This window comes from Thamnophis sirtalis, unplaced genomic scaffold, assembly GCF_051295495.1.
Source record: "Thamnophis sirtalis isolate CommonGarterSnake01/CBP01778 unplaced genomic scaffold, rThaSir2_p1.2 scaffold_9, whole genome shotgun sequence".
In the NCBI taxonomy this organism is placed as follows: Eukaryota; Metazoa; Chordata; class Lepidosauria; order Squamata; family Natricidae; genus Thamnophis; species Thamnophis sirtalis.
In genome coordinates this window covers 81,039,302-81,066,848 of record NW_028261389.1, presented here as the reverse complement: position 1 = coordinate 81,066,848, position 27,547 = coordinate 81,039,302, and the positions used below count along the sequence as shown (strand labels likewise).

At 46.4% G+C, this 27,547-nt stretch overlaps 1 protein-coding gene across 4 annotated transcripts in view; it reads left to right on the top strand.

Annotated features, from left to right (window-relative positions):
* The window catches only part of FRMD4A (FERM domain containing 4A), a 353,039-nt gene that overhangs the window by 188,093 nt on the left and 137,399 nt on the right, over positions 1-27,547 (top strand). For 3 of the 4 annotated variants that reach the window (XM_087722412.1, XM_087722411.1, XM_087722410.1), the window contains one exon: positions 23,081-23,146. In XM_087722412.1, the coding sequence (XP_087578538.1) occupies positions 23,081-23,146 (66 nt within the window). Of the gene's footprint in view, positions 1-9,741; positions 9,853-23,080; positions 23,147-27,547 lie in introns of those variants that run through there. The other variant, XM_087722409.1, reaches the window with a different exon arrangement.

Below are 27,547 nucleotides of genomic sequence, written 5' to 3'. Positions count from 1 at the left end.
AGCTCAGAGAGCACCAAGGACCCCACAGTCCTCCTCCTCCCCTTCTTCTTCTGCTTCTGCTTCTTCTTCTTCTTCTTCTTCTCCTCCTCCTCCTTTTCCTCCTCCTCCTCCTCCACCTCCCTGTAACTCTCCCTCTCCCTCTAGCACTGATGATGTTCCCTAGTTGGGTCATGAAACATCTGCAAGAAAACCACCAAGCTCAGAGAGCACCAAGGACTCTGCAGTCCTCTTCTTCCTCCTCCTCTTCCTCCCATTCATCATTCTCCTCCTCCCCTCCTCTTCCCCACAACCCCCCTCTCTTCTAGCACTGATGATGTTCCCTAGTTGGGACATGAAACATCTGCAAGAAAACCACCAAGCTCAGAGAGCACCAAGGACAGTTCAGCCTTGAGCTTACAAATATTATCTCCCGTTGATATTTTGTCGTGTTTTTTGTGCATGAAAACCGATGCCCATCCAGTACGGGAGAAGCCGTGCCCTTGAATTTGTAAGAGCAGCGTACAGTGGCAGAGTGGTGATTTGCTTAATGAAACCTACCGTTTGCAACCATGAAACTGTCCTTCTCCAAACCCCCTTTAGTTTTCCCCCCTCGTCTGTATATTTATTTTTATAACCAAACAGCTCCGGGCCAAAGCAGTTTTGCCCGAATGTCTGCAGAGCCCTAACGGAGAGAATAATATTTTTAGTCCTGTCGCTCAAGGGGATGCTCGCCTCAACTAAGAAAGGCCTTCCGTGCTCCCCCAGCACAAATCTATAATTAACTTTATTGCCACCCTGTACTTAAAGGCAGCCCTGCGCTAGCTCAACCCCTAATACTGGCTAACGGTGACCTTCAGAAACACAAGCTTTGTAAAATATACGTACAATGCGTATCAGCAAGAAAGGGCATTGCCTGCAGTGATAAAGGACCTTTAATAGTCCCAATAATGCACTTTGGGGGGGGGGCGCTAAACATGATATTTATATGAGGCCTAACATTCCTCAGACAGAGTGGAAGAGGGGAATCGAATCTTTATTTTAGCTTATTGTTGAGCTTGGAAATATGTGTTTGAGCTTCAGAGATTATTTCCAACAGAAAAGCTGTTTTGTGATGAACAGAAAGCAATCGATAATAGAACAAGAGAGTTGGAAGGGACCTTGGAGGTCTTCTAGTCCAACCCCTTGCTCAAGCAGGAGACCCTATACCATTCCAGACAAGTGGTTGTCCAATCTCTTCTTGAAAGCCTCCAGTGATGAAGAAGGAAAGAAGGAAGGAAGGAAGGAAGGAAGGAAGGAAGGAAGGAAGGAAGGAAGGAAGGAAGGAAGGAAAACAAAGAGCATTAACAGAGTAATAAAGTTGGGAGGGACCTTGGAGGTCTTCTAGTCCAACCCCCTGCTCAAGCAGGAAACCCTTTTCCACTTGGTTGAGTTTGAGTTATTCAAAAAGAAATCCTGGCTTCTCTCTTGTACACTGAATTAGGCCCTGGCTGTATGAGCGGGCACGCAAGTAAGATCTTTGCAATATAAACAAAGTGGTTTAATTTTAAAAATGCAGTTCCTACAAGGCTACACTTTCTTCTTTTTCTTCGTAACGTTTGATGCTTAAGAGCACTTAAGACAAAAGACAAGTGACTTTTACTTCCAAAGTTAAAATCTATCCGTATTAAAGGTTCCTTAAAAGAAAAGTTCAGTTTAATATGAATGGATGTAGGCCCATAATCTAAAGTTACTATCCCAGAATATTTTCCTTTTCTTTTTTAAGGAGTTTTATTATTTTTCAACTACAAAAATCAACATCCCATCTTTCCTTCTGCCGTGTGTCGCCTGGGTACAAAAATCTCTGTGCAACATCATTCCTCTTTTGCCACGTCTTTCACATTCATATTAACATTATTTCCCTAAGTTTAGTACTATACTATATTAAGCATTTACACGTTACAAAACTCTCCATTTTTTCTTCTTACTGTCTTCTAGTAATAATATATCAACATTAAACATCATTATCATCATAACATACACATACTAACCGTTTTATATCTTTATCTAAGCGTATTATTGACTTATTTTTTTTAGTTTTCTTCATTTCCAAACTCCTTTTTTTTCTCTCCAACCATTGGTAAAACACTTCTCAAATCATATAATATTCAGTTTTCTCTTTCTCTGTAATATATTTTACTTGGCATTGCTGGGAAAACCAGCTGCACTTTCGGGCTGCCCTGCCAACAGTCCTTTTATACATACACCAAGCGATGAAAAATGGACGCCTCTCCAGGTTTAATTTGAATTAAAAATAAAAATAAATAAACCCAGCCAAGTTTGAAACCCATTTGAAATCTGCTACTTCTGACATTTAAATCCACCGCTCCTGATGTTTTATACTTGAGGCACAAAATTGGAAAGATTTCTGAATATTATATCTCACTGTTTCTCAACCTTGGCATTTTTTAAGACGTATAGATTTTTTTTAACTCCCAGAATTCCTGGTTGGGGAATTCGGGGAGTTAAAGGTCACGTATCTTAAAAGTTGAGAAATGTTTGCTATATGTAATTCAATTGCAAAAACAGATAAGGGTAAAAAAAATAAAATTAAGTACAGATAGTCCTCAAGAGAAGATCCACAACTGAGGCCCAAAATTTAGATCGCTAAATGAGAAAATTGTTACCGGTAAGTAACATTTTTGCCCCGTTTTATGATTTTTCTGGCCACTGTGAATCACTGCAGTTGTTAAATTAGTAACATGGTTGTTAAGTGAATCTGGCCAGTGACTTCGTTTGTCAGAAGTTTGAAAAAGTTAATCAAGTGACCCCAGGACACTGCAACCGTCATAAATGCGAGTCAGTGGTCAAGCATCTGAATTTAAGTCACGTAACCACAGAGGAGGCAGCAACGTGTGAAAAAATGGTCATAAGTCACTGTTTTCAGTGCCGTTGTAGGTTTGAACAGTCGCTAAGCAAAACAGTAAACATTAAGGCTTAAGAAAGTTTCTATGAGGGTGAGAAGTTTTTAAAGGAAGAAGAAGAATGGACTCAGGCGAATTGGTCAAAAGAAAAAGGATGCCATACACACATATAAAAATGATTTTTATATGTAAATCATGGGATTGGTTTTGATTGTGACCCCGTCCTTCATTTATTTTACTTTCCTGTGCCAAAAATTGCCAAAATAAATAAATAAAAAACCCTCGAAAGGACGGGAACCACAGAGAATTTTCCAATGAATCTTGTTCCACTGTGAGGATTAAATTCCTTTTTGTCCTTTAATGGAGTGAATAGAATCTCACACGTCTAGACACCTTAATCTAGGTAGTTTCTCGGTTTCGCTCTTTTTTCAGCCTATCGCTTTCCTCTCTCCTTTCAGTGTTTCCATTGAGATTGTCTGGCACTGCTTTCTCTTCGAAAATCCAACGCAAATCATCCGTTTAATCAGGACGGTTGCCTGAAATGTTTTCGCTTGTGTGCTTGTCCATGGCAGTTCCCATGCGCTGGTGTCTCGGACCACGCCAAAGGTGGCTTCGGTTTGTGCCAGTTCCTTTCTTCCTTTCCTCTCCAAGGATTTTGTTGGCGTCTATAATTTCTCTCGGTCTACACTTCCGTATTTCTGCATGTGTGTTGCTACTCCGAAGACTGCCTGTAGGCTGAAACTGTAGAAGAGAACTCCCCCCCCCCTTGTTTCTCAAGGCCTTTCCTCGACTCCTTACAGCAGGGATGTCAAGCTGAAGGCCTCCTGGGGCCTTCTGGATTTGTCCAGAATCCCTCACAATATTATCATGCCTCATTGGCAGAGATTTCCCAAAATCTCAATCAGAGACGTATTGTAATGGTAAGCTCCCTGTTGGGAGAGCAAGTAAGTTCAGCGAAGCGTTGTGAGAGTTGTGTTGGAGAACACACAAACCAGCATACAGAGACACCGCAGTTTAAATAGGCTTTTACTTTCGTGGAAATAGAGGTATCAGAGTCCATCAAACAGTCATACACGGATAAGACAGTCAATCATTAACATCTTTCAGTTAAGGGATAATCCAAATAACGTAGTCCAGTATCAGTTCGGTGCACAAAGTTTGCTAGCAGTTGCAAAACGTACAATAGCTCACGGCACTTTCTAAGAGCCAGCTTCCAAAAACACTCAGATCAGATCAGCCCAGCATCTAACGAAACAGAGAGAACAGTCATTCTGGCTCCCTCTAATGGCCGATTGAGGAAAACAGCAACCAATCACATTTTACAGTATGACTTAAAGAAGCAGGTATAACATTGTTACATGATTTACATATTGCCAACCCAACCGTTAGAATTATATTCCTAACACGTATGCGGAGATCCTCAGTCATCCAGGCCCTGGTTGTCCCCAAGGTGCTTTTTCGAAAAGGCAACTGGGCTTCGTTTTTCCTTGAAGATGTTTCCCTTCTCATCCTAGAAGTTTCTTCAGTTCGGACTGAATGGCGGAGGATGGAAGGATTTATATTCCTTGCCATCATCTGGTTGTTAGTACTCTCTCTGAGAGTCATGGAGAACATTTGGAGGCGTATCTGTGCCCTCGGGGTCACCTGAGTGGTGCAAATGGGTGCGGAGCCTTCTTGGAATCTGTCGAAAGGGCTGTGTTGTAGACTGGGAATATGTAGTGTCGTATTCCTCCCCCTCTGTTGAGAGAGGACTGTGCAATTTTCACATAAATGACCTCTTTGACCCCTCTTTTAAATCACTGGTCCTCTCGGTCCAGAATATGGACTTTGCTATGTTGTGTCACACATTTATGAAGTGGCTGTTTTCTTTGTCCAATACACAGATCTTTGCATCAGTCTGCCTACATCACATTGGATGATCGACAATAGCAATAGCAATAGCAGTTAGACTTATATACCGCTTCATAGGGCTTTCAGCCCTCTCTAAGCGGTTTACAGAGTCAGCATATCGCCCCCACAGTCTGGGTCCTCATTTCACCCACCTTGGAAGGATGGAAGGCTGAGTCAACCTTGAGCCAGTGAGATTAGAACCGCCGAACTGCAGATAGCAGTCAGCTGAAGTGGCCTGCAGTGCTGCACCCCTAACCACTGCGCCACCTTGGCTCTACATTTATCTCCATAGATAAATGTGGAAGTACTTGATGGAGAAAATGTGTTCTACCCACTCAATTATGGTCTTTTCTCTCGCTCTCTCTCAATTTTCACTACAAAAATGTGTGTCGCTGAGTTTAACGGCTGGTCCTGTGTGCCAAACACCCACGTGGATGGCCCTGTGTTTGTTTTACTCAGGCCTCCCACTGAAATCGGTGGGGTTTACACAGAGTAAGTGCCCATAGGAATTCTTCGTCCTCTATTTCTTGAAGGAGAAGGAATAATTCTAACCCAAGGGGCTGCCTTTAATTAAACGTCAGATGTTATGGATCTGATGCCCCCCTATACTTTTTAGCAATGCTTAAATTGCCATGGGCCCACAAGTTTGGGGGATCAAGAGGCTTGGTTAAAAGCATGTGTGGTTCAGGCTAACCGATCGTAGCATTTTTAAGAACGTAAAATCCAGAGCTTGCCAAAAGATAAGAGGCATAAAAAAGTTTTCAAGCTGTAGATAACATCCATAAAAAGCAGTGTTGCATTCAAGACAAGTCCAGTTCCTAAAAACCTGCGCAGATAGTTCTCTTCAGTTAGAATACCAGGGTTGAATACCTTCAAGACGGAAATTGTGGGCTCTATTGGGGGTCGTAAGTCGAGGACTCTACCTGTATGTCAGGAATACCTTGAAGAGGCGGGAGGAGAGGGAGAGGTTTGGCTCCTTCTGTGGGAGCTGGCTTGAATTTCTTGAGAACATTTCTCCAACGGAGGATTCGATCTCATTTGACCCACACTCTGCAATGCCGGTTATTATTTTATGCGCCTTCCTCTTATTTGCAAGTTTCATGCTGGTTGGATCTTGTTACGTGAATGGTGCAGTTTATGACGGATTCCCATTTTGCATTTCAGAGTGGGTTCCCTGCGGGTTTTGGGGTGGGGTTTCTGCTTTGGGCTTGCTATTTTTTATTTCTTAAAATAAATAAATAAAATCTCCCAAGGAGAATTTATCACAATTTAGGACGGAGGGAGAAGCGGGGACGGCAACTGCTACCCACATCTATCATCCTGTCTATAAAAGCCAGCCATAGCAGACATTTTACACCGGGGTGAAAGAATGATGCATTTACTCGTTATTTACTCTGAGGCTCGAAGAACGATCAAAATACTCGAGAGCTTATTTCAAATGGATTTGTGTGTTCTGTTCTGCCAGACTAACAAGCGTGGGAAGTTCAAAGGCCAACCTTCAACACTAAATCAAGGTTTTCTCACTGACTATGGCAGTGGTTCCCAAACTTGGCAACTTTTAAGACTTGTGGACTTCAACTCCCAGAATTCTCCAGCCAGCTCTGCAGAGCTGGCTGGAGAATTCTGGGAGTTGAAGTCCACAAGTCTTAAAGTTGCCAAGTTTGGGAACCACTGGTCTACGGTCATAGTCTCGGTGGTCTCAAAAGATGTGTTGTTGTTTTTTTCAAGAGGGCAACTGGGCTTTCTGGTTTTTCTCTGAAGACATTTCGCTTCTCCTCCCAGAAGCTTCTTCAGCTCTTCGGAATTCTTCAATTCTCTTTTTCTCATCGATTCACACACGTAGAAATGTTTTGCAAGCCTCTTTTTAAAGGTTCGGCATTGTTTTGAATCATTGGCTTCTATCCCTTCCAACCGTCAGCCGGTCAGGATGAAACTGGTGGCTGTCAGCAGAATTAGCCTGCAGTACTGCATTCAAATCACTGCCCTACCAGGGCTTGTTAGTAGCATATAATTATGAAATGTAACCTTTCATGGGGAAGATTAGCGTAGAATTTCCTTTGTTTTACCCTAATATGTAAGCTGCTTCTCCAACGTAGGAAAGAATTATGGAAATGCTGTTCTTTCTTTCTTTCTTTCTTTCTTTCTTTCTTTCTTTCTTTCTTTCTCTTTCTCTCTTCTTTTTCTTTTCTTCTCTCCTCCTCCTCTCCTCCTCTCCCACTTCTTCTACTTTTCTTCTCTCCTCCTCCTCTTCTTCTCCTTCCTGTTCTTTTTCTCCTCCTCCTCCTCTCCCTCTCCCCCACTTCTACTTTTCTTCTCTCCTCCTCCTCTTCTTCCCCTTCCTGTTCTTTTCCTCCTCCTCCTCTTCTCCTCCTCCTCCTCCTCTTCTACCTTTCTGCTCTCCTCCTCCTCTTCTTCTCCTTCCTGTTCTTTTCCTCCTCCTCTCCCCCTCCCCCACTTCTTCTACTTTTCTTCTCTCTTCTTCCTCTCCTTCTCCTTCCTGTTCTTTTCCTCCTCCTCCTCCTCTCCTCCTCCCCCACTTCTTCTATTTTTCTTCTCTCCTCCTCTTCTTCTCCTTCCTGTTCTTTTCCTCCTCCTCCTCTCCTCTTCCCCCACTTCTTCTACTTTTCTTCTCTCCTCCTCCTCTTCTCCTTCCTGTTCTTTTCCTCCTCCTCCTCTCCTCCTCCCCCTTCTACTTTTCTTCTCTCCTCCTCCTCTTCTTCTCCTTCCTGTTCTTTTCCTCCTCCTCTTCTCCTCCCCCACTTCTTCTACTTTTCTTCTCTCCTCCTCTTCTTCTCCTTCCTGTTCTTTTTCTCCTCCTCCTCCTCTCCTCCTCCCCCACTTCTTCTACTTTTCTTCTCTCCTCCTCCTCTTCTTCTCCTTCCTGTTCTTTTCCTCCTCCTCCTCCTCCTCCTCCTCCTCCTCCTCCTCCTCCTCTTCTTCTTCTTCCTCCCCCTCATGGATTTTCCAATCCTCATCGAAAGTTTTAGCAGGATCCTATTTCAGGCTTCCTGAATGGAATCCCATTCAGTCCCCAATTGGCCTAATTTGGTTTCAGAACTGTCCGTTCTGATCCATGTCCACTTCCTGCATTTTTCCTGGTGGCTTCTTGCCAAATTAGCCAAGATTTTCTGGTATGGTTTCCCCCCCCCCTTTTGTTCTGTCTTGCTAAAAGGGGGGGGGAGGCTTCTCTTGGGTGATTTGTCTGCCCCCGTCCTCCTTTTCCATTAAGACTTCTCCCAGGCTCCCTTTCCCTCTCTCTCTCTCTCTCTCTTGCTGCCAACAGAGTTCAAGTCATAACTTTTACACTCGACGTCTGGCGTGCCAGAAAGGAAATAGAAATATTAACAAATCAAGCCTACCTTTTCCCCCCCTCCTTCCTTCTTTCTCTGCCCCCCTCCCCCACTTCAACACAACTCGCCATCTCATTATCCTTTTGGAGCTGTTGAAGAATGAAGAGGCATCCACCTCTTCTCCAAAGCACCAGAAGGGAAGACGAGAAGCGAGGGGTGGAAACTAATCAAGGAGAGAAGCAACTTGGAATTAAGAAGAAAGTTCCTAACAGAGAGGACAATTAAGCAGTGGAACGGATGTTGCCTCCAGAAATTGTGGGTGCTTCAAACACTGGAGGATTTCAAGAAGAGATTGAAGGACCCTTTGTCTCAAAATGGGGCAGGGTCTCCTGCTTGAGCAAGGGGTTGGACTGGAAGACCTCCAAGGTCCCTTCCAACTCTGCTGTTCCTCTTCCTCTCAAGCTTTCTCCTTCTGCAGTTCGCTTTATCTCGTGGGCCCAGGTGTGAGAAAGCAGGAGCCAGGACCAAAAAATACTACATGTTTATTTCATGCTGTTTCTATACAAGAATCTTATCTACTAACCTTGACCAACTGGGCAGACCATCCATTTCCCTCCCCCAGAGGTAGTAGGAATCCAGATGTTTGAGGGCCTTTGCTCAGGACCAAGGGTGGTCCTCTCACCCAGAGGACCCCCCCCAGCTCCCTTAGCATCAGCTCTGGCTGCTGTTTCTCCCCTCCCTCTCTCATATGTGTGTGTATGAGAGAGGGGGGAGGGGAGGGAGGAGAGAGAGGGAGGGAGAGAGAAATAGGGAGAGAAGGGGAGAGGGAGAGAGATAGGGGGAGGGAGGGATATATACGTAGTGTGTATCCCTCCCCCCCATCTCTCTCCCTCTCCCTATCTCTCCCTCTGTCTCCTCCCTCCCCCTCTTTCTCCCTTTCTCCCCATCTTTTTCCCTCTCTCCCCCTCTCCCTCTCTTGCTCCCTCTCTCTCTCCTCCCGCCCTGTTTCTCTCCCTCCCCTCCTCCCTCCCTCTCTCTCTTTCTCTTCCTATTGCTCTCTCACTCATTCTCTCACACCCTCCCTCCCTCTCCACTTCCTCCCTCCCTCTCTCCTCCTGTCTCACTCTCCATTTCTCTCTCCCCCTCTACCTCTCCATATCTCCCTCCCTCCCTCCCTCCTTCGCCTTCCCCTTTCTGGCACACTCTCAACCGACCTCCCCTTCCTCAGCCGGGGTGTTTTGTCTGCATTTGAGCCTTTCCAAATAAACCTCCCGGCCGGGGGAGGGGCAGGGGGGGAGCGTGGAAAGACGGGACCCTCCGCGGGAGAGCCGGTGGGTGGCGCGGCTGCTCCTGCGCTCGGAATAGCGCGGCCGGAGCCACCGGAGGCGCAACCGCGGCGGCTCCCCTCTGCATTGCAAGCCCGCGTGCCTGCGCGCCGGTGTGTGTGCGTGCGTGTGTGTGTGTGCCTGTGCCCCTGTGCGGGTGTGCCTGGGCGCGCCAGCTGTGCCCAGATGCCGCTCGCCTGCAGCCGCCGCTGGAGCCAGCCCGGGAGGGACCGCTAGGACGCAGGGAAGGCGGGGGAAGGAGATGCGCCCTCCGCCTGCCAGACTTTCCGCCCAGGGAGGAAGGAAGGAAGGCGAAAGCTTCGCGTCTGCCGGCCGGCCGGCCCCCGAAGGATGCTCCCCGTTAGAGCCCCGAGGCCCGTGATGGAGCCGGCCCCACGGCGCTGCCTCTTGCCCAGGGGGGCCTCTGAAGCGCCCAGGCTGCCTCCGCTGGAGCTGCAGGGGGGGAAGGTAAGCCAGGGCCGCCTTTGTTCCCAGAAATGCGGGGAGGGGGAGCGAGGAGAGGACCCGCCGAGAGATGCGCGGCGTGGAAAGCAACCGGGCCGAGATCAAAGGCGGAGGGGGGCGGGAGGCTGCGCTGCAGCTGCTGGGATGCAGGGGGGGGGAGAGAGGGCAGAGGGGCTTCGCGCCCCCCACCCCAATTCCCCCCCCTTTGGAAATGCCGCCTTGCACAGGGCTGGAGGGGGGCTGGGGGGGTAGCAGTGTGGTGTGTGTGTCCGTGTGTCCGTGTGTCCCAGGGGGCTGGTGCTCCGAGGGGGCAGGAAGGATGCGCGGGGGCTGCGTGGATGCAGACCAGGCTGCAGAGCTGCTAGGGCGCCGGGAGAAGGGGCCGCATCGCGGAGCTTCCCCCCCCCCCCCCTTCTCCGTTGCATCCCCGTCGGTATCCTTGAAAGGCTCCTCGGCAGAACGAAGGGCGTCCCTGCCGGAGCATCTTTGGCGCTGGGGCGGCGAAGGGGGAAGGGAAGCGCGGGGCGCCCTGGGCGAATCCCCCGCTTCTATTAATAGCACGGGCGGCCTTCGGGTGGGAAGAGCGGGGCCGCCGCCGCCGCCACCGCCCTCCACGCCCTGGCTCTACTGGGTGGAGGGGGGGGAGGAATGGGGGTGTATAAAGGAATAGGTCTAATATAGGAGGGAGGCAGGGAAGGAGATGGAGAGAAGGGAGAGGAAAGAAGGAAGGAGGAAGGAAGGAGGGAGGGAGAGAGGGAGGGAGGAGAGAGGATGGAGAGAGGAGGAGAAGGGAGGAAGGAAAGGAGAGAAGGGAGGGAGGGAGGGAAGGAAGGAAAGAAGGAAGGAAGGAAAGAAGGAAGGAGGAAGGGAGAGAGGGAGGGAGGAGAGAGTATGCAGAGAGGAGGAGAAGGGAGGAAGGAAAGGAGAGAAGGGAGGGAGGAGGAGGGAGGAAAGGAAGGAAGGAAGGAAGGAAGGAAAGAAGGAAGGAGGAAGGGAGAGAGGGAGGGAGGAGAGAGGATGGAGAGAGGAGGAGACGGGAGGAAGGAAAGGAGAGAAGGGAGAGAGGAGGAGGGAGGAAAGGAAGGAAGGAAGGAAGGAAGGAAAGAAGGAAGGAGGAAGGGAGGGAGGGAGGGAGGAGAGAGGATGGAGAGAGGAGGAGAAGGGAGGAAGGAAAGGAAGGAAGGAAGGGAGAGATAGGTTGGATGGATGGATGGAAGGAAGGAAAGAAAGAAATGATAGATGGATGGATGGACGGACGGATATATTAGTTGCTTGATTTATTGCTGGGATTTCCCAGGTGACAAGGAAGGGCCTGCTCTCCCCTTGGCAGCTTCCTTGGGATCCCACCCTCCATCTTCTGTTTAATTTAAATCCACCTTGGAGTAGCTTCCTACCCTCCAGGTATCCAGGGGAAAAATGTGTTATTTCGATTGTTCTCCTTCGGTTCCTGTTCCTTTCCTAAGCCCACCGTGTCTCCCTTACTCTGTCTGAATGGGTGGCTCCCCCCACCCACCCACTGTGCTGTGGAGAAGCTGGCTCCGTAGTCTCTGAATTGCTGACTTGACACTCATTTAATCCACTGCTGCTGATTGTAGCAATAGTGCTACTACTACTGCTACTACGGGAAGCGTGTTGTATGTAGCTCTCTCTTTAAAAAAAAAAACTTTTTCTGGCAAATGTTACCCACTCCAGAAAACAGACTACAAATTATTTATCAATCTCTTGCAATACACTACAGGTAGTTCTTGACTTACGACCATTTAGTGGCCGTTTGAAATTGCAACGGCACTGGGAAAAAAATGCCATTTTTCACACTTAACGACCGTTGCGGTGTCCCCGTGGTCAAGCGACTTCCATTCGGATGCTTGACAACTGACTCACATTTATGACGGTCGCAGAGTCCCCCGGGGTCACGCAATCCCCTTTTGCGACCTTCTGACAAGCCAGATTCACTTAACAACCGTGTAACTGATTCATCAACGACAGTGATTCAGTTAACGACGGCAGCAAGGAAATTAAATTTCTCTTAACCGATTTCTCATTTTTAGCATCGTAAATTCTGGGCTCAGTCAAAGACTACCTGTAAATTCAACTCCCCCCCCCCAAAAAAAAGCAGCGCTGGGTGGGCACCTTTATAGGGCTGGAAACTTGACACAAACAGCTGCAGGTGAAATCCCAGAAAAACCTCTTCACCGTTGTGGACACAAGAGGTAAACTTTCCAAATAAAAACCAAAAACTCTCAGGCTCGGTTTGGAAGTGAAACCTTTTCCAAGCTGAATCTGGGTTCAGATCGTTTCATGATCCAAAAGGCTGGGCAAAACATTGGCGACTAAAGGCCAAGGTGGCGCAGTGGTTAAATGCAGCACTGCAGGCCACTTCAGCTGACTGTTATCTGCAGTTCGGCTGTTCAAATCTCACCGGCTCAGGGTTGACTCAGCCTTCCATCCTTCCGAGGTGGGTGAAATGAGGACCCGGATTGTTGTTGGGGGCGATATGCTGACTCTGTAAACCGCTTAGAGAGGGCTGAAAGTCCTAGGAAGTGGTATATAAATCTAATTGCTATTGCTATGCTATATCTATCTATCTCTCTATATCTATCTATCTATCTATCTATCTATCAATCTATCTATCATCTATCTATCTTCTGTCTATCTATCTTCTGTATCTATCTTATCTATTATCTATCCATCCAAGGCTCAAGGTTGACTCAGCCTTCCATCCTTCCGAGGTGGGTGAAAATGAGGACCCAGACTGTGGGGGCGATATGCTGACTCTGTAAACCGCTTAGAGAGGGCTGAAAGTCCTATGAAGCGGTATATAAGTCTAACTGCTATTGCTATTGCTATTGCTATTGCTAATTCTCCTACGACAGTTGAAGGATTTGTAGGAAGGATGATTTGTTCGTTTCCTCAAATCTTTGGAAAGTGCCATGCAATCGTTGATGGCTGCAGAGTTTTGGTAGGACTTGACTAGCGCTGATGATGTTATGTAGTTGGGTAATGAAATGTCTGCAAGAAAAGCACCAAGCTCAGAGAACACCAAGGACCCCACAATTCTCCTTCTCCCATCCTTCTCTCTTCCTTTTTCTCCTCCTCCTCCTCCTCCTCCCCCTCCCCCTCCTCCTCCTCCTCCTTGTTTCTAGCACTCTGCAAATACCACTTCCTTCCTAGCACTGATGATGTTCTCTAGTTGGGTCATGAAACATCTGCAAGAAAGCCACCAAGCTCAGAGAGCACCAAGGTCCCCAAAGCCTTCCTCCTCCTCCTCCTCCTCCTCCTCCTCCTCCTCCTCCTTCCCCCCTCCTCTCTGCAAATACCACTTCCTTCGTAGCACTGATGATGTTCCCTAGTTGGGTAATGAAATGTCTGCAAGAAAGCCACCAAGCTCAGAAAGCACCAAGGTCCCCAAAGCCTTCCTCCTCCTCCTCCTCCTCTTCCTCCTCCTCCTCCTCCTCCCCCTTCCCCCCTCCCCTCTGCAAATACCACTTCCTTCCTAGCACTGATGATGTCCCCTAGTTGGGTCATGAGACATCTGCAAGAAAGCCACCAAGCTCAGAGAGCACCAAGGACCCCTATCGTTCTCCTCCTCCTCCTCCTCCTCCTCCTCCCCCTCCCCCTCCTCCTCCTCCTCCTTCTTCCCCCCTGCTCTCTGCAAATACCACTTCCTTCCTAGCACTGATGATGTTCCCTAGTTGGGTCATGAAACATCTGCAAGAAAGCCACCAAGCTCAGAAAGCACCAAGGTCCCCAAAGCCTTCCTCCTCCTCCTCCTCCTCCTCCTCTTCCTCCTCCTCCTCCTCCTCCCCCTTCCCCCCTCCCCTCTGCAAATACCACTTCCTTCCTAGCACTGATGATGTCCCCTAGTTGGGTAATGAAATATCTGCAAGAAAGCCACCAAGCTCAGAGAGAGCAACAAGGACCTCACAGTCCTCCTCCTTCTCTTCCTCCTCCTCCCCCCCTTTCTGCAAACCCCACTCCTTTCTAGCACTGATGATGTTACCTAGTTGGGTCATGAAACGTCTGCAAGAAAACCACCAAACTCAGAGAGCATCAAGGACCCCTCATTTCAACCCTGAGCTACAAATCTCTTCCTTTTATAGAAACTGGATAAATTTTGGGCCTTATTCCATCCTGTGAATGTTGTCCTTTAGATGCAGAACAATGAGTAATGATCTTCTGCAACAGGAATAATAAAAGAGCAGATTTGGAAGGGACCTTGGAGGTCTTCTAGTCCAACCCTCTGCTCATGCAGGAAACCCAATATGATTCCAGATAAATGGCTGTCCAACATCTTCTTGAAAACTTCCAGTGTTGGAGCATTCAGAACTTCTAGAAGCAAGCTGTTCCACTGATGAATTGTTTTCACTGTCAGGAAATTTCTCCTCAGTTCTAAGTTGCTTCTCTCCTTGATTAGTTTCCACCCATTTTGCTTCTTGTCCTGCCCTGAGGTGCCTTGGAGAACAGCTTGATTCCCTCTTCTTTGGGGCAACCCCTGAGATATTGGAAGACTGCTATCCTGTCTCCCCTGGTCCTTCTTTTCCTTAGTCTAGACACACCTAATGAAATTAGATAGATCTAATATGTTAGGTATCAAACATACCTGATAAGGAGATTGTGACCATGCACTAATCAAAACTGGATACCCAACTTGGCCCAAACCCTTCCTGTCCTCTACCATCCCCTGGAGTCCATTGAAGCTCACGCTGGCTGCTTCGGTGACTCCATCCAGCCACCTCCTTCTCTGCCGTCCCCTTCTTCTTCTTTTGCCCTTCGTTGTTCCCAGCATGAGGCTCTTCTCCAGGGAGTCCTTCTTCCTTCTCCTTAGGTGGCCAAAGTCTTTGAGTTTCCTCTTCAGGATCTGGCCTTCTAAAGAGCAGCCAAGGTTGATCTCCTCTAGGACTGACCGGTTGGATGGCCTTGCAGTCCAAGGGACTCAATGCAGGAGTCTTCTTCTCCAGCACCAGAGTTCAAAGGCCCCCATTCTTTGGCTCTCAGCCTTCCTTATGGTCCAACCTTCACAGCCATCCATTGAAATCTACTTTGTTTCTTAGGAAGAAACAAGAAGTTAGAAGTTATGAAGTTAGAAGCCCTAAGCAAACAAATATTCATAAGTCGTTTGAGATATTTGGCAGCATGAAACCGAACCACTGCAGTTCTTCCATGGAAGCATTGGGGGGAAAAAACTGTTAACAATAGAGAGTCATTCATTCTTTTTTTTTTTTTTTTCATTCTTTAATGTTTCACTAGTTATTTCATCAGAGACAGATGGAGACAGAAATAACCCTGTTAGTTAAGGACAGGGGGAATGGGTAGTAACAATAACCAGCCTGGATTTCTTGCACGGATCCATTTATACGTTTCATAAATTTATTGCTCACTGAGGACAAGGAAGGACCAATGGGTTAGACCTGCAAACAACACAGAAAGAACCGTAGTGTTTCGATTCAGTTTTGAATTTTCATGATTGTAAAGAAAACTAGAAGTTTCTGGAGAAAGCTTATTTTTGAGGGGAGATTAATGACATGTTAGCAGGGTTTTGTTCAAAGTTTCTTGTTCGTAACCACTCTGTGTTCACTTTTCACACTTTCACCGGTGAATTTTGTAATAGTCTTGTGTTTTTTTTGCCCTGAAACTATTTCACATCACACCGTCTTGCCAGCTGCAGGAATAAGAAATGAACCATTCATTATGGAAGGGTCTTCCGTACTTATTCTTAATCAAATTTTACAAATTTACAAATTTGACGTACAGAAGGCATAAGAGCCGAGGTGGCGCAGTGGTTAGGGTGCAGTACTGCAGGCCACTTCAGCTGACTGCTATCTGCAGTTCAGCGGTTCAAATCTCACCGGCTCAAGGTTAACTCAGCCTTCCATCCTTCTGAGGTGGGTAAAATGAGGACCCAGATTGTGGGGGCAATATATGCTGACTCTGTAAACCGCTTAGAGAGGGCTGAAAGCCCTATGAAGCGGTATATAAGTCTAACTGCTATTGCTAAGGTAGGGAGTGTTCAATTTGCAACAATTCAGCCCAACATTTCTGTTGGCTAAGCGAGATGTTTGTTAAGTGAGTTCCCCCTCCCCCCATTTTATGACCTTTCTTTCCACCGTTGTTAAGTGAATCACTGCAGTTGTTAAGTTAATGACAAGGTTCTTAAGTGAATCTGGCTTCCCCATTGACTTTTGCTTGTCGCCAAAGGAGATTGAGTGGCTTTCGTCCCAGGCACTTTGGGGGGTCCTTGGGGATCTCTGAGTTTGTTTGAAGACATTTGATGACCCAGCTATGGAACATCATCAGGGCTAGAAGGGAGTGGGGCTTGCAGAGAGGAGAAGGAGAACTGCGGGGTCCTTGGTGTTCCCTGAGCTTGGTGGCTTTCTTGCAGACGTTTCGTTACCCAAACTAGTAACGTTGTCAGTGGTGGAAGGAAGGGGGATTTATGGAGAGAAGAAGGAAGAAAAAGAGGAAGGAGGAGCAGAGGGAAGGAGGAAGAGGACAGCGGGGTTCTTGTTGCTCTCTGAGCTTGGTGGTTTCTTTCAAGACGTTTCATGACCCAGCTAGGGAACATCATCAGTGTTAGAAGGGAGGAGGAGGAAGAGGAGGAGGAGGACTGTGGGATCCTTGGTGTTCCCTGAGTTTTCTGGCTTTCTTGCAGTACCAAACTAGGTTAAACAACACCACGATCACTTAGATAATATGGATCACTATGTGACATGATCCTAGTTGCAAGCTTCCCTTCTAAATGACACTTTCCCACATTGGTCCTCTACCCCTGTGAGACTACAGACGCCATCATCCCCAGTAGCTGATTTAAAAAGAAACCGGATTAAAACGGCGCAGAGGTTCGCGGCTTTTGGAGGTCTGTGATGTGTGTGATAGAACTGCGAAGCCTTGCTCATCCTCCGCCTGGCCCTGTGTTTGTTACTGAAGGTCTCTGAGGTGGCAACTGGAGACGCGGTGGCTCAGAGGCCTAAGACGCTGAGCTTGTGAATCAGAAAAGTCGGCAGTTCGAATCCCGAGCGCCGCGTAACGGAGTGAGCTCCCGTGACTTGTCCCAGCTTCTGCCAACCTAGCAGTTCAGAAGCACGTAAAAAATGCAAGTAGAAAAACAGGAACCACCTTTGGTGGGAAGGGAACAGCGTTCCGTGCGCTTTCGGTGTTGAGTCATGCCGGCCACATGACCACGGAGATATCTTGGCTCTTCAGCTTTGAAACGGAGATGAGCACCGCCCCCTAGAGTCGGGAACGATTAGCACACATGTGCAAGGGGAACCTTTTGCATTCTCTTTTAAAAAAAAAATAATCTACAATATTTGCCTGGCCAGTGAGAAGCCTCAAACTATGGAAAGCCCCATCTGATGCCTTTGGAGAAAGAGACTTGGTCGTGTGTTTTAAAGCTAAGCCCCCTGGCTTAATTAAATACACTGCAGGGCTGGGGGGGGAAATCAGCACGTGGCTTTAATTAAAACAAAGCGATGTGTTTATTAAAGGCCTTTCTTCTCTCTTGCAAAAAAAAAAGATTTCCTACTCTGGAATCTCCAGGATTCAAATTTGTCAGTATTGCAAAAGCAGGAAGGAGGGAGACACTCATAAATGGGAACATCTGGTTTTACTACAACACTGTGTTTCGCTGAGCAGCGGAATAATAGCAAATAGCAATACCCCTCAGACTTATATGCCACTTCATGGTGCTTTTTACAGGCCTCTCTAAGAGTCAGCCTCTTGCCCCCCCCCCCCCCCAACAATGCTCCAACACTGGAAGTTTTTAAGAAGATGTTGGATAACCATTTGTCTGAACTTTTTTTTTTCCATTTTCATAACATACAACCACATGTATACTATTACATAGCCAATATCCTATTGTATTAAGTAGTAATTACATCAGTTCCTCTTGTCATCAACGCCCAGAAAGATTAAAAAAACCCATTATTAGCTCTTCTGCTCTCCATACACCTCTTTCTTCTACCTCTCTCCTACCTCCTTTCTTCCCTCCATCATCCTTTCCTACTCTTACTTCCCCTCCCTTTCTCCTTCTCCTCTCTCTTCATTCCACTCCTCCTTATCCTCCTCATCTTCCCCCCTTACCCTCTCTCCCATCCCTCTCTTCCCATCTTTCTTCTCCCTTCTGTTTCCCACTCCTCCTCTCCTTGGTGTATTTCCGCTTCTGTGTTCCGCTTCTTTGTCTGAACTTTTGTAGGGTTTCCTGCCTAGGCAGGGGGTTGGACTAGAAGACCTCCAAGGTCCCTCCCAACTCTGTTATTCTATTCTAAATCTCTATTCTATTCTATTTCTTATACTATTCCACTCCACTCTATTCTATATTCTATTCTATTTCCTATCCTATTTCTATTCTATTCTCCATCCCTATTCTATTCTATTTCTTATTCTATTCCATTCCACTCTACTCTACTCTACCCTACCCTACCCTATCCTATCCTATCCTATCCTATCCTATCCTATTTCCTATCCTATCCTATTTCTATTCTATTCTCCATCCCTATTCTATTCTATTTCTTATTCTATTCCATTCCACTCCATTCTATTCTATTCTATGCTATGCTATTCTATTTCTTATTCTATTCCACTCTACTCTACTCTACTCTACCCTATCCTATCCTATCCTATCCTATCCTATCCTATCCTATCCTATCCTATTTCCTATCCTATCCTATTGCTTTCAAGAGTAGACCTGTGTCTCCTGGATTGCTCTTCGGCTTTGAAATGGAAAATGGCAACATGGGAGCAACACTCGCTTAACAAACGTTTCACTTACCAACATTTGAGCTCCATGACGGCCGTACGTCCAGGACTGCCCTACAGGGTAATCTAAGAATTTGCTCTCTTCGGAGGCTCTGATAAGCACACAATTAAATAAAAGTAGATGGAAAGGGACCCATCATTCAAACGCTTTGCCCCCACCCCAGAAAGTCTTCAGAGAAGCCGTCATGGTAAGCATTTAACCGAGGTGAAGGTATCATTCCAGCTAGGAAGCCTGAAGGAACTCCTGTGGCTGTCAAGGATACAAGCTGATGTATAAAGCAGTTGCTGCTTTAATTAAGTGTGTACAATACACACACACAAAAGACCACACAGAAACTGCCTCCTTGCAAGTCGAATTCTCATATTTCCACAGATGCTTTCATCGCAGGATGATTTAACAGGACGCAGAGGTCTCAACACTCAATGGTCCGAGTGTGTATTTTCCACGTTGCCCAGGAGACAGCATGAGGCGTTTCGTAGCACATGTTGGGCACGGCAGATAAAGAGCCAAGGACCAGGCATTTTAAGTTGGCAAAAGATCTGGTGCAGAAGCCCAGGGCAACTGCCCTGTTTTTGGGTGGTCCTCAGTTAAGGGCCCTACACCTGTGATGGCGACCCCATGGCAGAGGATGCCAGTGGTGGCACGCAGAGCCCTCTCTGTGGCCACACACACCGTCGCCAGCTGCTGGAGCACCAGAAAGTGGCATGAAAACAGCCAAAAAGCCCCCCTCCAAAAAATAGGCTGTTTTTAGCCATTTTCAGGCTGTTTTTTGCCGTTTTGCAGGCCATTTTAAGGCTGTTTTTGGCACTCCGGTGGAAAAACAAAAATGGCCCAAAAGTGGCCTGAAAAACAGCCTAAAATGGCCTGAAGAACAGCCTGAAAATGGTCCAAAAACCAGCCAAAAACCAAACACATGTGAGCACTGCTGAGCTGGTCTTTGGGTTTTTGGCACTTGGGTGCATTTTCATGCACACACCTTCTGGTTCGGGCATTCGGTGCCGAAATGTTTTGCCATCACTGCCCTTCACTCAATAAATGCTGGGATTTTAGAGATTTCCACCGAGGTTAAAGGTAGCTAAAAGAAAAATGGCTTCCTGGGGCCAATAGACAAAGGTATTGTGAGTCCCAGGGTGTTGAATTTGTTGAGATCTTCTTGAAGAGTTTAGGACAGCCAGGTCTCAAGATAACCTAGATCTAAGCTGTGTTATGTCCTGTATGCCAAAGAAGCACCTTGTGCAGGTAATTCTCGACTTACGACCACAATGGAACCCCAGATTTCTATATTTTCATCGTACTCTCCTGGTACACTCCCTCCCTTCCTTCTCCCCCTCCCTCCAGTCCTCTCTCCCACCCTCTCTGCCCCTCTTTCTTCTATCCCTCTACTCCTCCCTTCGGTGTATTTCTACAATCTATTAATATATTCAGCTTGTCCTATTTTTACAGTGGAATTAAAGAGCAACAGTATACAGGTGCCGTCACGTTACCTTAAAATCTAACACATACTATGTATCCCCCCTCCCCTCTAACACCCCACCTCCCTCCCCCCCCCCGACTTCCCAGAGCCCGTAAACGGTATAGATTTTTAACAAACACAGTCTAAAATATATTAAGACAAAGGAAATAAAAAAAAGAAGTTAATAACATCTCTGCATTGAACTCAGCTTCTTCCTGTTGTACTAGCTATGAACCCCAGAACCCCAGATTTCTGTTGTTAAGTGAGACATTCATTCAGTGAGTTTTGCCCCGTTGTTACAACTTTCGGTACCCTTCCCCATCTTCTGTGATTCTCTGTCACTCCCCTTTTAAGCAAGTTAAAGTTGTCTTAACGTGAGCAGGTTTCGTTTCAGGCAGTTATAATCAGGATATAAAACCTCCTTTTCTTCTTTTTAACAGAACTTTTATTATTATTATTATTATTATTATTATTATTATTATTATTATTATTAATTAAATGTATAGGCTGCCCAATCGTGCAGGACTCTGGGCGGCTTACAAAGCGAAGAAAAAAAGAAAAAGGGAAAAAAGGAAAAAAAATAAAAATAAAAAATGATTTAAAATTCACAACAATCATTCATTCTAGTCCGGGCTCGACCTTTCGATAAGGTCAACAGCTCCAGGCCTGCCGGAACAGCCAGGTTTTAACAGCCTTCCTGACTGTTAAAAACTTAACAGTAAAACTTTTTAAACTTAAAACTTTCTAAGAAGTTTTGCTACGTGATCTCCTGGGTGTTTTTGCCATTATTTTAATGGCACAAAATAAAAAAAAGAACTTTTCAAGGTCCTTATACGTTGAATATTGTGGCTCTGCCTTTTACCCCAGGACAAAAGTAATTTTAATTGCTGATAATATCCCATTAGAACCGTAGATTGGGCTTTCCTGTGTCCAATCAAGAAAAAAAAGACTTCCTTGAGTTGAGAAAGTTGGAATCCAGCAGTAAAAAAAAAAACTTTTAATTTCGTTTGGCACCTTTGGGGATTCTCAGGCGCAGAAGCCTGGAGGAGATAAGGAAGGAGTTGGGTCATTGCAACTGTGGATGTGGAAGGAAACACTGCGACGTAGACACAACAGTTGTGTTTTGCAGTCTGAGTAGAAATATCTAGAGAGAGATTCACCGTCATCCAGGCCATGGTTGTCCCAGAGGTGTTTATTTTTTCAAAAGGCAACCGGACTTAGTTTTTGCTTGAAGACGTTTCCCTTCTTATCAAAAAGGCTTCTTCAGTTCTCACTAAATAGTGGAGGATGGAAGGATTTATATTCCATTTATATTTATATTCCATGCAGTCATCTGCTCTTTCTTGGAGTCATTGAAGCTACTTGTAGGGAAGTCGTAAGGGGGTTAGGGAGGGGGGTCTATCGGGGGGAGGGGGGAGGGAGGAAATACAGTTCCAATTCTCAGAACAACAAGAACGCACTTGTATACTGTTGCTCTCTTTTCTTTTTTTTTCTTTTTCTCTTTTTTTTTCTCTTTTTTTTTATTTTTCTTAATTTTAGTGCAAAATATAAACTGAATAGATTAATGAATTGTAGAGATACACCAAAGTGAGGAGTAGAGGGAAAGAAGAGGGAGAAGTAAAGAGGGAGTGAGAGGGGAATGTAAGGAAGGTGAGATGGAGGGAAGGGGAGATGTCTGAGGGGGAAGGGAAGTAGAAGAGGGGAATGCTGGAGGGGAGAAATGAAAGTTGGAGGGGGAGAAGAAAGGGTGTATGGGGGATTGAAGTGTTATGTTGGTTTTTTATGGTGGATTTTTTTTTTAATGCACAGTATATAAGTGATTGTATAAAATGAAAATGAAAAATGAAATAAAACAGTTTTAAAGATGAAGCTACTTGTAGGTTTATCTGTACCCCCAAGGTCACCTGAATGAGTTTGCAAATGGGTGTGGAACTAGTTAGGTGACCATGAGGGCAAAAATCAACCTCCAAGTGACCTCAAAGACTCCCAGCCAGAATACTAATGACCAGAGGACTGCATGGAATATGTAATGGGAGTTATGACTTCAGCTTTTTGCATGAAAGAGGATTAGGGGACTGGAGACTAAAAACAGATGAAGAACGGTTGCAGGAACTGGGTGTGTCTAGTTTAATGAAAAGAAGGACTAGGGGAGACAGGATAGCAGTCTTCTGATATCTCAGGGGTTGCCACAAAGAAGAGGGAGTCAAGCTATTCTCCAAGGCACCTGAGGGCAGAACAAGAAGCAACGGGTAGAAACCTATCAAAGAGAAATCCAAATTAGAATTAAAGACAAATTTCCTGATAGTGAGGACAATTAACCAGTAGAACGACTTGCCTCCAGAAGTTGTGAGTTCTCCAAGACTGGAGGTTTTGAAGAGGAGATTGGACAACCATTTGTCTGAAATGGTAGAGGGTCTCCTGCTTGAGCAGGGGGTTGGACTAGAAGACCTCCAAGGTCCCTTCCAACTCTGTTATTCTGTTATCCTTCCTTCCTTCCTCTTTCTCTTCCCTCCCTCTCTCCATCCCTTCCTTCCTTTCTCTTCTCTACCTCCCTCAGCCCTTCCTTCCTTCCTTTTCCATCACTGGAGGTTTTTAAGAAGAGACTGGACAACCACTTGTCTGAAATGGTAGAGGGTCTCTTGCTTGAAGGGGGTTGGGCTAGAAGACCTCCAAGGTCCCTTCCAACTCTGTCATTCTACTCTATTCTAACTCCGCTCTTAGCCTGGCACCGTCCCCTACTTAGAGCAGAGTCAAAGCCTGTGCCAACCTCTGCCAGGCACCAACAACTGGCAAGGCAAGTCACTTATTTATTCCCCTCTTCTCGGTTCCAGCGAAACCTTCAACAGGGCTCAAAAAAAATAAAAATAAGAATTATTTGCTCCCACACAGCAGAACTTCGGAACAGCTGTGACTTCAGCATGTTGACAGCAATGTTTGCCAAGCTTGTGACTTCAGCATCTGTTAATACTGGAGAGGTCTTTTTTTTCATCTCCCGGATTTTTCTCTCTCTCTCTCTTTCCTAGATGACAGAGGGCCGAAGGTGTCAGGTTCACCTCCTTGATGACAGGAAGTTGGAACTTCTCGTGCAGGTAATTAGCCACCTCTGTATTTTTGGGTGCTGTGCCAGGATGCTAAGATGACTCTGCTCGGGGGCGGCAGAGATCTTTAATTTAATTAATGGAATCCCCGATTTGTCCTTCCCCTCTCTGCGTTCGATCTCGTTGGCTTGCTTGTTGAATTTCTAGGCAGTCCCACTCACTATCCAAAGAGCTTCAAGGGTTCTTGTTGGGAGGGGAACGGTTGAATAGGTCGGCCAGAGTCTGACCCCCTTGCACCAAGGTCATTGGACACGTGCATAATAATGGCAGGACTTTGTAAAGTCCTGAGCAGAGGTCTTCAAACTTGGCAACTTTAAGACTTGGGGACTTCAACTCCCAGAATTCCCCAGCCAGCATAATTTACTCTCTTGGAATCCCTTCCTCTGCAATCTCTCCTCTTAGATCGGAGATCCCCAAACTTGGGAACTTTAAGACTTGGGGACTTCAACTCCCAGAATTCCCCAGCCAGCATAACTTACTCTCTTGTAATCCCTTCCTCTGCAATCTCTCCTCTTGGATGGGAGACCCCCCCAAACTTAGGAACTTTAAGACGTGTGGACTTCAACTCCCAGAATTCCCCAGCCAGCATAATTTACTCTCTTGGAATCCCTTCCTCTGCAATCTCTCCTCTTAGATGGGAGATCCCCAAACTTGGGAACTTTAAGACGTGTGGACTTCAACTCCCAGAATTCCCCAGCCAGCATAATTTACTCTCTTGGAATCCCTTCCTCTGCAATCTCTCCACTTCAATCAGAGGCCTTCAAACTTGGCAACTTTAAGACTTGGGGATTTTGAAGTCCCCAAGTCTTAAAGTTGCCAAGTTTGGGGATCTCTGATCTTGACCATCTTGATTATTATTTTTTATTCCTCCCTCCCAAGACATCCATTTATTCTTCCTGGGTCTAAAATCCCCTAGCTGAGAAATATAGCACAAGAGGTGATATAGTAAGGCTGAAAGTTATCTTTCCCTTGAATGTTCAGTTCTGACACAGATGGAGAAGGCAAAACCCCGCTTCCCAAACCATTGCCCTCGGAGAACATGGTTGTGACTTGGGGTGAAGTATCTGCAGAAAAATCTCTCCGGTTGTCCCAAAGGTGTTTTTTTTTTCAAGAGGCAACTGGACTTTCTTGATTTTTCTTTGAAGACGTATCCCTTCTCCTCCAAGAAGCTTCTTCAGCTCTGAGTGGATGGTGGGGAATGGAAGGATTTATACTCCTTGTGGACAGCTGGTCCTTTGCATCCTTTGAGAGGGTCGTTGAAGCACTTGGAGGTCTGTCTGTGTCCTCAAGTCCACATCCATTTTCACTACTCAAGTGACCCTGAAGACACAGATAAAACCTCCAAGTGGCCTCAACGACCCTCTCGAAGGATGCAGATGACCAGTTCTTCAGAGCTGAAGAAGCTTCTTGGATCAAGAACGAAATGGGGAAAAAGCACCTTTGGGACTATCTGCAAAAAAAAACCTGATCAATCCCTTGGGATTTGTGGTGGAATGTGGGTCTGGGGTCTCGGGAGAAGGAAGGCTGTTGCCCAGAGAGCAAAAGGACACTGGAGTTTGGAATGGCTGGTAGGCAGGGTGGGGGCTAAGAAGGACCCTCCCTAGGAATTCACAGGGTATATCTGTCATTATTATAGCTACCGTATTTTTTTGGAGTATAAGACGCACCAAGGTTTTGAAGAGGCAATTTTTTAAAAAAAAGGTTGGGCCCGTTTTTGTTTTTTTTAAAGGGCATGAATAGCCCTTAGGAGGCTTGTAGAGTGCTCCGGGGGTGGGGGGGGGAATGAGCAAAAAAACTGCATGTTTTTCATGAAAATGGGCCCATTTTTTGTCAAAAAAGGGGGCATGGATAGCCTTTAGGAAGCTTATAGAGTGTTCCTGGGGGCTGGGGGGTAAAGTTGAGCAAAAAACAGCTCGTCTTTTGCTCATTTCTGCCCTCCCCAGCCCCCAGGAGCACTCTGGAAGCCTCCTAAAGGCTCTGCACAGCCATTCCGGTGAAAGGAGAGGGGTTTCAGGAGGCAAAAAAATACTGCATTCAGTGTATAAGACGCATCCAGATTTTCAGCCTCTTTTTTGAAGGGAAAAGGTGCGTCTTATACTCCAAAAATACGGCAATTGCTTTAGTCTGGCAAGAGTATGTTTACAGGCGATACTATTATTACTTAGCGTATATGAGAACATGGCAGAAGAGGGGTAAGCATAGACACACAAGCCACATAACCTCTGCGGGGACACAGCAGTGGCCTCCTAACTGGTTGGCCAGTTCAGCTCTCCAGGCGATCTCCTCTGCCGTTGCTTCGTGCAAATCTTCCAGGGAACCAGAGAACACACATTGTGGGCAGTGGTGCACCATATGTTTAATAGTTTGCCTATCAGCAACACCATCGCAACGAAGGGATTCTTTCCATCCCCAGTCATACATGGTAGAAGCACCTACTTCCAGTGTCACACCTAATTGTGTTCACTGTTCAGATAAGCTGGCAAACTGGCCCACATTAAAAATGAAATTTTGTTTCCTGTGTATATCTCAGTGTTTCTCAACCTTGGCGACTTTAAGTCCTGTGGACTTCAACTCCCAGAATCCCCCAGCCAGCTCTGCTGGCTGGGGGATTCTGGGAGTTGAAGTCCACAGGACTTAAAGTCGCCAAGGTTGAGAAACACTGGTACATCTACTCAAACACATACATAACACACATATACACATGTTGCATACATGCATCAATATGTACCAGCACCATACGTATTTACATATACCTATACCTATACCTATACATTGGGACACGGTGGCTCAGGGGCTAAGACGCTGAGCTTGCCGATCAGAAAGGTCGGCAGTTGGGCGGTTCGAATCCCTAGCGCCACGTAACGGAGTGAGCTCCCGTGACTTGTCCCAGCTTCTGCCAACCTAGCAGTTTGAAAGCACATAAAAAATGCAAGTAGAAAAATAGGAGCCACCTTTGGTGAGAAGGGAACAGCGTTGCCTTCGGCGTTGAGTCATGCCGGCCACATGACCATGGAGACGTCTTCGGACAGCGCTGGCTCTTCGGCTTTGAAACGGAGATGAGCCCTGCCCCCTAGCGTCAGAAACGACTAGCATAGCAATAGCTATAGCAGTTAGACTTATCTACCGCTTCATAGGGCTTTCAGCCCTCTCTAAGTGGTTTACAGAGTCAGCATATTGCCCCCAACAACAATCCGGGTCCTCATTTAACCCACCTCGGAAGGATGGAAGGCTGAGTCAACCCTGAGCCGGTGAGATTTGAACAGCCGAACTGCCGAACTGCAGTCAGCTGAAGTAGCCTGCAGTGCTGCATTTAACCACTGCGCCACCTCGGCTCTTAGCATGCATGTGCGGGGGAACCTTTACCTATGCCTACACACACACACACACACACACACACACACACACACACACACACACGTATCCCAGTCCATTTTGAATACGTGGTAGAAAGTGGAACCCTGAAAGTTCACAAGGCTGATGGGATGGTTTGGTAGAGGGTCCACTAATGGTCAGTTCACAAGGAGCTACCTTGGACCATCCAGCCATTCTCGGGGTTAAACTGGGGAAGTGTTAAGTCAATAGCTGTTTCCCACATTGGCCTGATAGGTTGAGCATTGGCTGTGCAATGAAAGGCAATGAAATACAACAAAGGAACAACTCGGAAGTATAACGCCCCATTTTGTTCTTGGGTTTTGGGGTGCTTGTCTTTCTCTCCTGTGACTCCTGACTTCATCCCACCAAAGGATTTGCTCTTCCGAACCACAGAGAACCCAAATTACTAGAGCTAGCCCGCGTATCTCTACTCCAAGACATCCGTGTGATGAGGCTGATGAAAGAAACGGATCTATTATGTGACTAGGGGGAAATTTGTATACTAATTAATTATCCCGGATGATATATACATATATATATATATATATTTGCTTCGGTTTTAATGCTTCATTTAAATGCTTAAATCGTTTGCTCTTACTGGGAATATTTTAGCGGGTTTATGATGACATTCAATGCTTTATTATCACTTGTTTTGGTAAGCCACCGTAGAGCGTGGGTGATATGCACATTCAAATTATTGCAGTCATTATGATGATGATGATCTCCTTCCTACCCAAGCTCCAGAGTTTTGGCCAAGAGTGCTTAAGAAAAGAAACCAAGATGGCAGCTACAAGAATTGAAGCCCCGCCCCCTTTTCCATTAAAGAAGGGAAGGTGTTGTGGCCCAGCAGGATCCGTTTGAGCTGCTGATGGACTCGGATAGCGAGGGACCCTATGAGTCGGCTCTGGAAGATGTGGAGGACCCCGGGCAGGGTTCAGACTCAGAGCAGAGACCAGGGACCTGGTTGGCCACCAGGAGGTGCCTGAGGCATGGAGCAGTGGGGAAGATCAAAAGGAGTTT